The sequence below is a fragment of the Pelecanus crispus genome, chromosome 4, assembly GCF_030463565.1.
Source record: "Pelecanus crispus isolate bPelCri1 chromosome 4, bPelCri1.pri, whole genome shotgun sequence".
Classification (NCBI taxonomy): Eukaryota; Metazoa; Chordata; class Aves; order Pelecaniformes; family Pelecanidae; genus Pelecanus; species Pelecanus crispus.
The window spans coordinates 74643198-74656372 of record NC_134646.1 but is presented as its reverse complement, the minus strand read 5'-3'; the positions used below and the strand labels follow the sequence as shown (position 1 = coordinate 74656372).

The 13175-nt window shown below is 39.8% G+C and overlaps 1 protein-coding gene across 1 annotated transcript in view; it reads right to left on the bottom strand.

Moving 5' to 3' along the window:
- Positions 1–13175, bottom strand: part of SORCS2 (sortilin related VPS10 domain containing receptor 2) — a 591852-nt gene that overhangs the window by 239452 nt on the left and 339225 nt on the right. Inside the window, exon 3 of the mRNA XM_075708979.1 lies at positions 10618–10717. Within this exon, the coding sequence (XP_075565094.1) occupies positions 10618–10717 (100 nt within the window). The remainder of the gene's footprint in view (positions 1–10617; positions 10718–13175) is intronic.

Here is a 13175-nt window from a genome sequence, read left to right as displayed (position 1 = left end):
GAGAGCAGAAAAGCATTTTGTGACCCTTCAGATGCAGCAAAGAAGAAAACCATTGCCTTTGCTGGAGCCCACAAAAAGAACGAAGTGCGAGACACTCTTATTCTCCCGGCCAGACTCAAACCTTTAGCCAAACCCACATTAATTTATGCCTGCCTGCACTGCATCACAAACAAACTGTAAAAGCACTTAAACACAGAAAATCCTATAAAGTGACACAATGTGGGAAAAAATTAGTTCACAGGTACGGCTGAATGAAACAAACAGGACATATATTAGCACTAGCATTAGCATTAGCAGTACATTTAATATCTTAAATTGACAGGAGATGTTTGCTTATTCCCAGTGATCCCAGTCCGATTCCTGTAGTCATAGTTACACTGAAAGCACAGCTTTTTATGCAGCTAGCAGTCGTCCGTTTTTGGCACCAAGCTTTACAAGATAAACACTCCACAATCCCCAGTGCTACCTGAGGCACTTTCCTCACCAGACCTTTCCACCAGACCTCCTTGCATAGACTTGGTGTCTTCTAGAAAAGAACAAGAGCATTTTAAAGTCAAATCTGAATGCCATTTCAATGCTCAGACTGGTAATATTGTTTAGAGGACTGACAATAGGTTTGTAAACCTGTAAATTGTAGATCCAGCAATTGCAGCAGAAATTAATCCTGTTCTGTTTGGGGCAAGTAGCTTAATTTCTTCATTTATGTGAGAATATAAGTATTAACATCATATTCAAATTATTACTTATATCCTGAACAGCCATGCCTGATAAATGCTAAACAATCTTGGAAAACATAGGAACGTATTTATAACAATTATTTTCAGCATGCTGCAAATCTTAAAATGCTGCTCAGTACTGCAGGGATGTGACAGAAAAAATACCTTATAAATATGCATTCTTTTCGAAATGGGATCATAAAAGTACTCAGCATTTATTTAGGGATCACAGGTGCTCTGCAGACTTCAGTGTTATTGTCTTAAGTTTATAAATAAGGAAACTAAAGAAGACTAACTCTGTACTTTTTGCAAAACCTTGTAATCTGACCTCAAGGTAGACTGTCAAATCATGTCATGTCACAGTGTTTTTCCACAAGGCAAATGATATTACGAGCTACGAGGCAATGGGAAGTCAGGCTTCAGGGAGATTCAGGCTTGCTCAAGGTCATAGAAACTGAAGTCAGGTCTCCTGGCTAACAGCTCCCTGATCAAATCACCCTACTACCGCTGTTGAAGGGATTAATTTTATGAATTATAGGTAGGGATATGTCAGCAGTTTTGTTATTATCCCAAGAGAATTATGATTTTTTAATAGAAACATAGAACATTAGCTACATTCTTCTAAACATTATTTTTCTTTAGTAATTCTAACTGTGAAAGAAGAAAGTTTAATTTGGCCCAGAAATTACCTGTAAGGTGTAAAAAGGAGTAATGCTCAGAAATGGAAGAAAGAAAAGCAGGAAAACAAGAAAGCACTGGAAGGAGATTAGAGATGGAAGGACAGAAAGAAGTGATGAAAGGCTGCAAAAAACCATTATGAAAAAAGTGGGAAAGAGAAATACCGGTTAGACACAAAACAAAACAGGCTTGCCAAAGATCCCACCTCAAAACCAAATCAGGAATTATGAAGAATCCACCATTCATCTCATAGCAATCTTCTGGTATGAAGGGACGACAGCAACCTAGTGCATTAGTTACTCCCACAGCTGGAAAAAATCTGTCTCCAGCACAAGCCTGAAAGAGGCCACTGTCAAGAAGGTTTCAGAGGTAGCTTAGTTAAACACAAGAGATTTCAGTTTCCAGAAGTAAGAATCTTTCTCTGCCTGACAGAAATGCATAGTGTGAAATGAAAAAAAAAAAAAAAAATCCTGTTTTATGTTTGCATTCATTTTTGAAGACTATATTCAGATAAATGTGTACAGGCTGCATGAGAAGGACATGATTAAAACACATTTGTCACACAGGTCCTGCCTTTTCAGTGGAAGTTTGCTGCTGCAAAGTGCTGGGGCTACTGGGAATCAGGGCTCATTTCAGAAATAGAAACAGGTAAGCAGTTACATTCATCCCTTCTAGTAAATGCCACAGAGGGCGGAATAAGCAAAATCACTGGCATGCTTAACTGTGAGATTCACAGTAGTTTAGGAGTCCTGTACAAACATTGGTGCCGTGACAGCAAGACTGCAGCAGCTGACTGGTTTAAGCAGCAGTTTCCCTCCTAGCAGTGTAGGGGGATAGCAGCCACGGGGACTCTCAGTGGGGTGAGCATGCTGCCAGCCCTGCAAAATGGTTGTGGCAGCAATTTAAGCCCAGCTCATTTCCACTGTGCTTCCATGCCAACCCCACGGAAAAAAAATCCTGCTACATCTCTGCTGCTGAGAGAGCAAGAGGAGTTTGTGTGGTCAGCACAAGTGGAGGGAAGTCAAACAGCTGCAGTGAAGAGAAGCAGAATTTGACACATCAGTAGATTGGAAAACGCTAGCAGACCACGAACATGGAAGCTGGGACTCACGCTGCCGTTCCATCACTGGGGAAATGAGGAGGAAACGCACAGGTCTCCAGGAGATGCAGAAGAGCCATCAGCAAGCATGATGAATAAGTTTCAAACACACTACACAATTATTTTTGGGCTGTCGGGGGAATATGCCTACTGTATGTTGTCCTTGCAGACCTTCTGAGTGGTATTACTCATCTTTCTTCAAACACTGTTTGGAAGTTTTCATATAACCTCCTTAACATTGACCTTGTGGTTAGCTATTGCTGCAGTTAGACTTCAAGTTAAGATGGAGGAGTTGCCATTTTCCTCCCTTCAGTAACACAGGAACCTTGATACATGCCTCTAGGCATGTTGTGATGCTCAGTAAATAATTAGACAAAAGTAATCTCAACACACATGATAATTGCAATAGATATAAATAATCTGAATTAATCACAGAAAAACCTCATCTTGTGTATGCCAGTTTTAGCAGAAACCTGACTCTGTTCCATAGACTTAACTGTACCCATTTCATCCTAGCAAGGTGGGCAACCAATTAAATATTATTAAGTACCATAAGATGCTTGTTAGTAATCCTTTACCATTTCCTCTTTACAATTAGCTTCTCTCTGTTTTCTCCTCTTTCCTTTTGCAAGGACTCAGCACCACTGATATAACCACCTCTTCCTTTCTGGTGTTATCTGTCACAGGTTTCATGCAGCCCTGAATCGGTAACTCTGTGCACTCTTCATACGGACACCTTCTCCTGTGGACACTATCCCATATATTACAATTTGACTCTTTCTTATATTTAATTCTGCAAGGTCCATATTGCATCATGGGATATATATTCTCATGGGAATCATATAGCCTTCAAAAAGGGTGTACATGATTGTGGTGGTACCCTCATAGCTGTTGATTAGAAGACAGCTGTAGCTCTAGCTAGGACAGAAGAAAGTCTCTGCAATGCCGGACAAAAGCCTAGGTCTCGCTCAGGTCTAGAGACCTACTGCAGACAATTTTGGTTGGTTAGTTGATTTTGGCTTCTCCCCCACCAGTACTTACCTCAAGCAGAGGAGGAATTAGGAAGTCATTTCAGGCCAATGAGCCCATGGGCAGGCTGCATAAGGGAAACACACAACCCGCCTACTGTCCTCCACAGCAAATCTACCGCCATCCTCCCTAGATTCTTCTCTGGCGTATGCCTCAGATTTAGATTTGGACCTAAGTATAAGAATCTACATTTTAAAATAAACAAATTTGAAATGACAGCTTGGTCTAAGTTTTGCAAAATTGCCCTTATTTTCAGACATACCAAATCAAAATCCCAGATCTTAAAAACCCCTCTGGTGTGGAACATCATGCTTTCCAGTTTACAGCTCCTCTCTGACCAGCCACCCACTCAGCAGCACATATGACCTCAGGTGCTGAGGGTGGCTTCAGACCTGCTTTCTACTGTATGCTCTTGATTGACTATTCCTATTTCTCTAAGCAATGACCCCTGCTCATCATAACAGGAAATAAAACCTTGCTGAAAATATGATGCTTGGATTCCTTCTCTTCCCAGAATTACTGTGAGGGAAATGGATGTTTCTCAAGTGCAGAATCATATGCACAATGGTCCCTTAACACTTGCTCATAGGTCTCTTCCATTTTCACATAAATCTTTTTTATGTTGTACTCCCACCAGCTAGTCTTTTTATTTTTGGCTTCACTACAGTAAACTTAATTTAACATTATGGCGTCTTGGTAGTTGTTGGTCTGCTTTTGTGATTAATGAGTTTTAGACAGGAAATTCATAAAAACAGAACAAAAGAATCTATAATAAGCGTGCAGTAAAGACAGGACTATTTTTCCTTAGAATAATTGTATGCCTGAGCACAAAAGAATATGAAAGTTGCACATTAGGTTACAAAATCACAGCAGAAGGTCAATTTCAAAAACTTTAATTGAGATCTCTACATTAAGCATCAAATAAATTATAGGATAGAATTATAACACAGAATGTCTGTTCAATTGTGCACCCATTTAGCCCACACACCCTCTACCTTGATGAGTAATTATCATACGTACTATGGCAAACCTACACACTAGTCATGGCAGTCTACTGTTCACTTGTGTTGCTAGCCAGGTTTGTTGGTTTGGGTTTTTTGTGGGCTGTTTTTTTTTCTTTTTTTAAATGAGGTGTAGCCTTTGACCACAATCTACTCCAGGACTATAAAACATTTAAAGGACAAAGGGAGCAGAACTGAAACAAAAAGGTTTAGAGACAGCTTCAGACTGCATGGTTCAACGCTTTGGTAGACATGCATGCAGAAATGTATTCAAAGACAACAATGCATCTAATCAACAAGAGCTGGGGATTCCTTTCTAGCTCTGTACGTAGAAGACCAGGATGGAGAAATGCACAGAAAGCGTCTGCAAAATTTTTATGGAAACCAAACCAAACCTTTCTCCACCACACTATATAGAAAAATGCAGTCATAGTCTACTGTTTAAGAGAGAGGGTATACTTCAATAAAACAGTACTACTGCTACTACCTTTGACTTACTGGAGGTGTTACAAGGAGTTAGAGTATGAAAATCACATGAGAGTTATACATTTTTGATGCAGCCCTGTTTACATACAAAGTGTGAAAAAGCCATGGTTTCTCAAACATAGCAGGAATCAGTCAGACAGGGAAAGCTGTAGTTCCTAGCCTCCATTTAGCCAGTGCTTGGCTCAAATACTTTTCTAATAGCCAGATTCCTAGTGATTGTTCCATGTATGTTTCTAATTTTCAACTACTTTACTCTGCTTCTCAAAGCTTTATCATACCTTTTCCACATATACGTACTCACACCCCATCAAATAGCATCCATCAAACCTTCTCCCTGTATGGCTTGGTTTCAGTGGTGCTGCATGAACCTCTGACTCCTAGCTAACAGCTCAAGGAAAGCTCTGACTGGTTTAACCTAGTTAGTTCCACTTGCATTTAATAGATTCCTAGACTGACCATCAATTACGCAACTGCTCATCAACAGTGTGTGAATAAAATCTGGGATTTCTGCATAGGACTGCCTCCTGGAACATCTGAAGATGAACTGAACAGCCCCAGACAGAAGTCTTAAGCAAAAGGATGCAGTCAGGTTACATCAGTGCTCTGGTGGTGCATCACTAGAATAAAACTGAATGGTGACACTGCTTATAAGGAAAGAATGCATCATGGTAGAGAGATGATGCATACAGACTCATATTCTGCAATTTCACAGTGAAACCTTCCTGAAGTAACTACTCAGGTTATTGAAAGGAATATTCCATAGCTGACAACTTCTGCTAATGAAAGTATAAGATAATTCGGCTCTGTATGTTTGCAGATGCTCTGGAATGGTCTCTAAGGAAACCAATACTTGAGTAGAATTATTCCTTACAAGTAAACACAGTCATTTGACAACTTCCACTACCAATTGTGCTCTGAAAGACAAATGTCAAAATGCTGTAGGACTGCATTTACCTGTAAGTGCTTATAAACATTGCTCAAGCCAGTTGCATCCCAGGAAATGCTTTTATAGCTGTGGCAAATACCCTTTCCCGATCATGTGTAATTTATACTATTTTAAAATATCAGGAGTTAAAATATTGTACAGGATAGCCTATACCCTTATTACTACTATTAAGTGTTCTGCATGGTTTGTCAAGCAAGAATACATGTTTGTCATCTTGCCTTTGAGTTTGGAAAAACATGGATCTATTGGTTACTGTGACAGCTGGGAAATGTAAGTGTCCAACCCATTTAACTAATAAGTCAGTGTATGCACAATCAACATGAAGGCTTATGAAAAGCCTGAATATACACTGCTTAGCTGTCTCTTTTCCAGAAGCATATAAACAGAAGGATGGATGCATCAGCTGCATTAACACCAATGAAAATTAAAATATGCGCTGAACGTGAGAAAAAATTCAACCCCTCCTCAACAACATTATACAAACAGAATTAAAGCAAATATGTAATTTCTACATCCAACACCATACATGACCTACAAAAAATGTTATATATTTTGTTGATAATTTAGCTTAGTGAAGCTGAATTCTGCTAACTTTTGTCTTCTGTAGAAAGAATTTACTTTGTTCAGCTGACTCCAGATTGACACTATGGAAAGCGTAACCCCATGCTCCATGAATCAGGTGCATCACTTCCAAATCACAGTTATAATGCTGGTTTGGAAAACAGAGGATATGAACCAAATTATTTCCCCACATGGTACATTATGGGATGCCTGCACTATTTGATGCTATTGGCATAGAGTAATTACTGAAAAGGAAATAATTACATAAGTTCTGTTGTTTAAAGTGCAGGAACATCCCTTATCAATGCACAGCACTTCAAGGCCTGCATAGAGTAAGGCTATTTTATGTCACAGATCAATGAAAAAGTGCTTCAAATTGAGAAGTTAGCATAAGAGAGCTTACAGAGGAGAACTCACCTTCATTACTCTACAACTTTACAAAACCATGGCAGAGTAACTGTTTCAGTGTCTTTGACTGCAGGTTTATACTACACTAAAAACAGCCAGAATGCAAAGCAAATATTAATGCATCCTTAGGAAGCATGAACTCTTAATTACAGTGTTACCTCACCTATTACTCTACTGTTTCACAGCACTTAGGGTGAGCCTACATGGTCTTTTGCAGGTAGGTGCAAATGTCTTCTGCTTGTGCTGCTAGCTGACTGCAGTTCAGCTCTGAATCACAAATAATACAGCCACAGTTCACGCCTTCATACCATGATTTCATCAGAAAGGCCCATTCAGAGTGATACACAAAGCCCTCTAAAGCTCTACCCTCAGAGGTTTGTCATCATTTCTTGTCAAAACTGGGTTTCATAGCTTAAGTCCTGTGGTAACTGCAGCAACACAATTTCTGCATCAGAGTTCTGCTGCATTCAGTCAGAGAAAGACTCAGACTGAGTGAATTTACCTCAGTCGTCAAAAGATTGTGTAGACATGCCCTTGATACAACTTCTTCCTGATTTGTCTCTTAGACCTATGAACAGTACTCATTGCAGCTTGTTCGTAGGAGGATAAGAGAGAAAAGGAACGTGCCACTTCTTTGCATGGATTTAGTAGGGTTTGTAGATTCCTTCCACCAGCTAGTTCAAAGTGCCCCGCATTCCTTTAGTTTACCTTATAATTTTGTTCTTTTTTTATACAATCTCTTTTCCATGGAGTACTATGTGAAAAGGATGCTGTTGTACCCTCAGCATCTGCTAATGCACTTGTCACAAACAGCATAATAATTCTGTGGAATTTTAACTTCTTAAACAATGGGGTAGGGAAGATAAGAGGTATAAACTTCTTTTTCTTTTTCAATCCATCTACAGAAAATGCAAACTAGAGCAATTCATAGGGACTGAAAATTTCCAGTACAATTTCACATTTGCTGTATAGAGCTCACTTATAAGTCCATTGGCCTGAATGGTATAATTGCAGCTCACAGAGTGCAAGCATGTTGATTGAAACTCTTAAGTCACTCCAGGAGCTGGTATACTGGCAGAGATCAACTGAAGAAATAATGTCAGTCCAAGAACTAGACTGGAGCACTCTAGTAAATATTTTATCTAATTGCATTCCACAACCAAAATAGTCTTCCATCTCTTTGTATGTCTTTGTAGGAAGCTGCAGTGAGCCTCTGTTCAGACCCACAATAGTCACAAAGTCATTTATAGGAACCTCCACAAGATCATTCAGTCTTACTCTCACAATTACAAAGAACTATGACTTTAACAGGATGAACTGCCTGGAGGTACCCGTGTTTCTCCATTGACTGCAGAGGGAGAGGCCTTGACTAGACATCTAAAATGCACAGAGCTAAAACCAGGTGAGGTTAATGCTGTGATGACATTGAGGTGGAAATGATAAGCATTAAATTTGCAGTATCAGTTCTTCCACAGATGAGGTCTACAATGGGTAAATGGAATGAAAGCATAGAATAATGCTTAATATGCAAAGTATTCAAAAAATCCCCATCAATGTCTTTTATCTCTGCTTTCGTGCATATTCCCAGTCTCTAAATGCTGAGTGGTAGCATGAGACTACTCATGCTTTAAATTTAAAATGCATGCTCAGTTCCAGTACGCATGGTCAGCATTCCAGCAGTTTCCATTTTCAGCACATTTCAAAAGATGTGAACTGGTTGACAGAAATCCATACCATAATGATCTGAAGTCTAGTAGCATCAGGAACAAGTGAAACCCTGAGACTTTTGCACAGCTCAGAAAAGGGAGTCATAGTTCTAAATGTTCTATCCCACCTTACCGCAACTGGGCTGAAATGGATGGATAGGGAGACATTTTCTTTCATATTTCTAAATAAATGTTGTGAAATCAGCTGGTAGTCTTAGTGTCCCAATCAAATGTCCAACACCAGAAAAGTTGCCATTATGACTAAGTTCTTATGACATGGAGACTTCCTCCTTACCTGCCACGTGTGACTGAACACTTCCAAGATCAGTTTGATGCTGTTGGCTGCAGAATATAACTCCAGTGCTTTCACCATTTTTGTACCATGTATGTGTGTATGTATGCCTGTATGAATATTTGCATGTATAAATGTCTCCCTTTGGCATCTTTTACAGGCCCTAGAAGTCCTTTCTGCTCTGCGGGATTTTTGTTGTTTGTGTACTATTGAAAAGCATCTTTTGCAGAAGCAACTCTTAGCATAAAACCATCATATTTAATGACTACCCAAAGAGACTTTCTATAACAAATGGATTCCAATATGATATTAGTTTACTAAGCAGACTTTGTATCTCTAAGAACTTCAAACTGTCTTGAGCAGAATATACATTTTTCTAAGACAGGGTTAACATGAGATTTTTTGTGAACATTGGTGTGTCCTTCAGGCTTGAAATTTAGCAATGATCTTACCACTGTTTCTTTTGCCAGACAACTGACAGAACCGCATTGTCACTGACCCCCCTGTGCTCATGCAGGCTTTTATATTTTAGACGGGTGAGCTGGGAAAAATCCTCCACAGAGCCCTCACCTGTCTCTTACTTCTAGTTTTTATTCCCAAAACTGAAATGGGTAAAGATTTTTTTTTTTTTTATTCTTTAGGACTTGAAATCACCCGTAGATCTTATCTCTGAGACACAGAGCCTGTTGAAACTTTGTGCTTGGTGGTAGTTCTACTTCAAGAAACAAAAAATTAATTTCTGACTTTGCAGCAGATTAAAAATATATTACCGAGCTCAGGCATAGCATAGCTTGGGCACAAAAACTCCAGTGACAATTGCAAGAGAAATAAAATATGTACTTAATCATCCAGGCAGCCTTGCTGAGTTCCACTGATTTTTGATTAGGCAGAACAGACAGATAAACACAACTAACATTGTCCTTCCAATCAGTGGCCTCTGCATGAAATCAATGCTTCTGTATTACACTGGAGTTAAAAGGCCCTTATCAAGAGAAAATTCTTATTTCATGAAAGACCTACTGTGCTTGTGTTATTCACAATGTATTTCACCATTCCTGCCGTTTAAATCACAGGCATTCTGCAGACATAGAAGGGTTGTTATTGTTTTTTTTCTCATAATCGCTCTTCCTGTTGCTTCTAATATAACATCCATTGTAAATACACTCAATGGGTCTATTTCGCTCTCACTTAATCTTCCTAGGCTCCATGAAAAGCTTTTTGGCTTGCTAATGATGCAGGAACGTTTTTTAAGAAAGAGTTTCAGGGAGAGGTTTTTTTAATTTTTTAATTAAGGTTTTACACAGGATAAACATCCCTATGCTTTATATTAAGGAACGTGCAAAGGGCTTTGAAATTGTGCATAAAGCATGGAGAGGTTGAACACTAGTCCCAGAATTTAGGTGGATGTGTGAAAACCTACAAGAGTTGCTTTTCCATTTCTGTGAAAAGCTCCATGGAAACTCCATTTCCGGGAGTCAATGGCCTCAAAAGTTTTCATAGTCCATCAAGGCATTTCTTCCATTCTGTATTACTCAGCAAGAATAAATATCCTACTTCTGTATGTCACAAATTCACCTAAGGTGACCTGCAACTTTGTGAAAACCACTTCCCTGTATTTTGAAAACCTGTAAAACACACTTCACATAGTTGCAGAGTCTCAGCTGCACCAGAAAAAGTCATTTTTTTGCCACATACCTTTTTTTTGTTGGTGGGACAAATGTAGAAATTGTCAATAACAGTGGCAATCCCAGGCTGTAGATTCAACTTTGTGTATAACGTCCCAAAATCTGAGGACCTGAAAGAAATCAAACATCTGTAAGTGCTCTCTTCTAAAGGCTTCAGCATTGAAACTCAGCAAAAAAATCCCCACTTTGTAGCAGTAACTATCCCTTTTCAATGCTCTTCTAACATCCTTTTGTTCTTTTCAGTGCTCATTAGCTAAAAGAAACTAGTAAGAATATTTTTCTAGGTTTGAAAAAACATGGCTAGTTCTGTCTGTACTTTGCAGTTCTGTGCAGTGCTAGTTTTCGTCCTGACACTGTGCTGTGCAGTGACAGAAGCACAACACGTATACCTTTCCATCACCACCCACAAGGTGGGAAAAAAGAGCTAAGCAGAGCAAAGGCTCATCTGCAAGTACTAACAGCACCTCCTCAGCTATGCAGAAAAAGAAGAGCTGACTTCAGAGCCCAGTGTTGCATAAAAGAACAATTTGGCCTGAGATCTGGAAGACTTGCAATGGACATCTACCAGAATTTGTACTTGATAAAGGTATCTGTCCACTCCTCCAGCTCTTTTTCAGAGGATCACATAATTTGGAATGAATAAAAACAAAGTCAGCACTTGGCCGTCAGTATGTCATATACACGAATCTATGAATATTTCAAATGTGGGCACTCTGCAGAAATTGTTTTGTATTCCTGAAAAACCTACAGTGAAAACTGGCATCTGTGCTATGCACCCGTATCTGCACCGTCTAGTATAAAAAGAATGCACAAGTAAAATGTTAATATAGGAAAATGTTAGTTAGTGAAACTAAAGCGAAACAAGTCACACCCCAAATGAAAGCACTTTGGATGAAGCCTCATTTGTTCTACACAGGATCAAATTGCACCATATGGTCTCTCCATATTTACAGTTTTTCCCTTCTTGTTTGGAAGGGGATTCAGACACATCTAAGGTACCTGTCCTTTCATCACCAAGAAGCCCTCCCTAGGAGAGATGGTTCGTGGGAGGACTTCCATTCTATGTGCCCTTTTCTGCACTGCAATAACAGTCTCCTTTAAGAAATGGGGCTGAAGGTGCCCTGCCTGGTACCTCTCTGTTATTCAAACAAGTGGGAACATGCAACAGCTCTCATGTCCAAGAGACTCAGGATGAGTCCTGTGTCCCTCCCAGTCTGGCACTGAGGACTGCCTGTGATTTCTGCCCTGTAGCCCCATTCTACCATGTTCCTTGCTCCCCAGGTGGCCTCTGTTGTCTCATACTCCTCACCCAGGGGAGTCACTGCTGAGATTGGTAGGAACATGACCAAGTACAGCGAGAGTGAAAGTGAGAAACCAAATCCTTGGCTGAGCATGTACACCTTGATAGGTGGCCCAGAGCCTGAAGTCTCCTCCAAGCCACCTGAGGAAGAATGGTCCCCAAGGGACTGGTGCTCAGAGGAGGCTGCAATGAGCACCGTGTGCCCACCCTCCACCCACCCGTGTCCCAGTCCCACTGGGGATGTCACTTAAGTCAGAGGGCATGTGGTATGAAGCCAGAGGCAGCTACTTTGCAATCACACATCCACCTTTCCACATGATACAAGAACTTTCATCTGTGGTTTTCTACAGCAGCTTTCTACATCTTTGGCATCACCAAGCATATCGAGCACAGAACTATATGCCTGGATCAGGCCCTAAGGGCCACCAAGTAAAGAAAGGTTCACATTTACCTTGCTTTTCTTCTCTCTCTACCATTCAAAAAATGACTGGGCATAAGCCTGTGACACACAGAACACATTCACAGCCTAAAGTTGAGAGTTTATCTATTTTATAGTGACATCTGAATGGATTTGATCTGGTTCCCCCCCTCCCCCCAATGTTGCTTCGCCTGCAGATATACAGCAATGCATTACAAAAGTTAATGGAATCACAGCAATTCAGTTTTGACAAATAATTATGTAGAAATCAAATACATACAATTGCACTGCACTGGGTATTCAGTGCCAAGCTAATTAAAATTCTAAGGGGAATAGGAAGGACAGTGCTAAACCTAATTTGCCAGAGGTGTTTGACAGAAAGGAAATTAAAGCAAAGACTAAAATACTGACTTCAGACAGATGTACTGAAACCATGCAGAACAAGTATGTGTGATGGAAACAGAACCTAGTCTGTTCTCTTTGAGGAAAGAATATCAGGTCAGTGGCTTGCCCAGTAATAACATCCTGAAATCATTCTCTGAACCTTAAAGATGATACAATATACTTTGAAGAGGCGGTTCCAGGATTAATACAGAGGGACCACTGGAGAGTGACACTGCAGGAGGGACGGTGGTGGCAACTGTATCAAGGTATGAAAAGAGCACAGGCAGAAAGCCCAAAGAGGATAAGCCATTTCAAAGATAAAAAGTTCCAATCTAAAACTTCCTCTTCTAATTCTCATGACTTATAAAAGTATTACAAGAAAAGAATAAAGTTGTAACAAAGAGTACGCCAAGGCAACTAAGATATTTTCAGACAAAAGCAGAAAAACTATATAGTAAAAAATCTT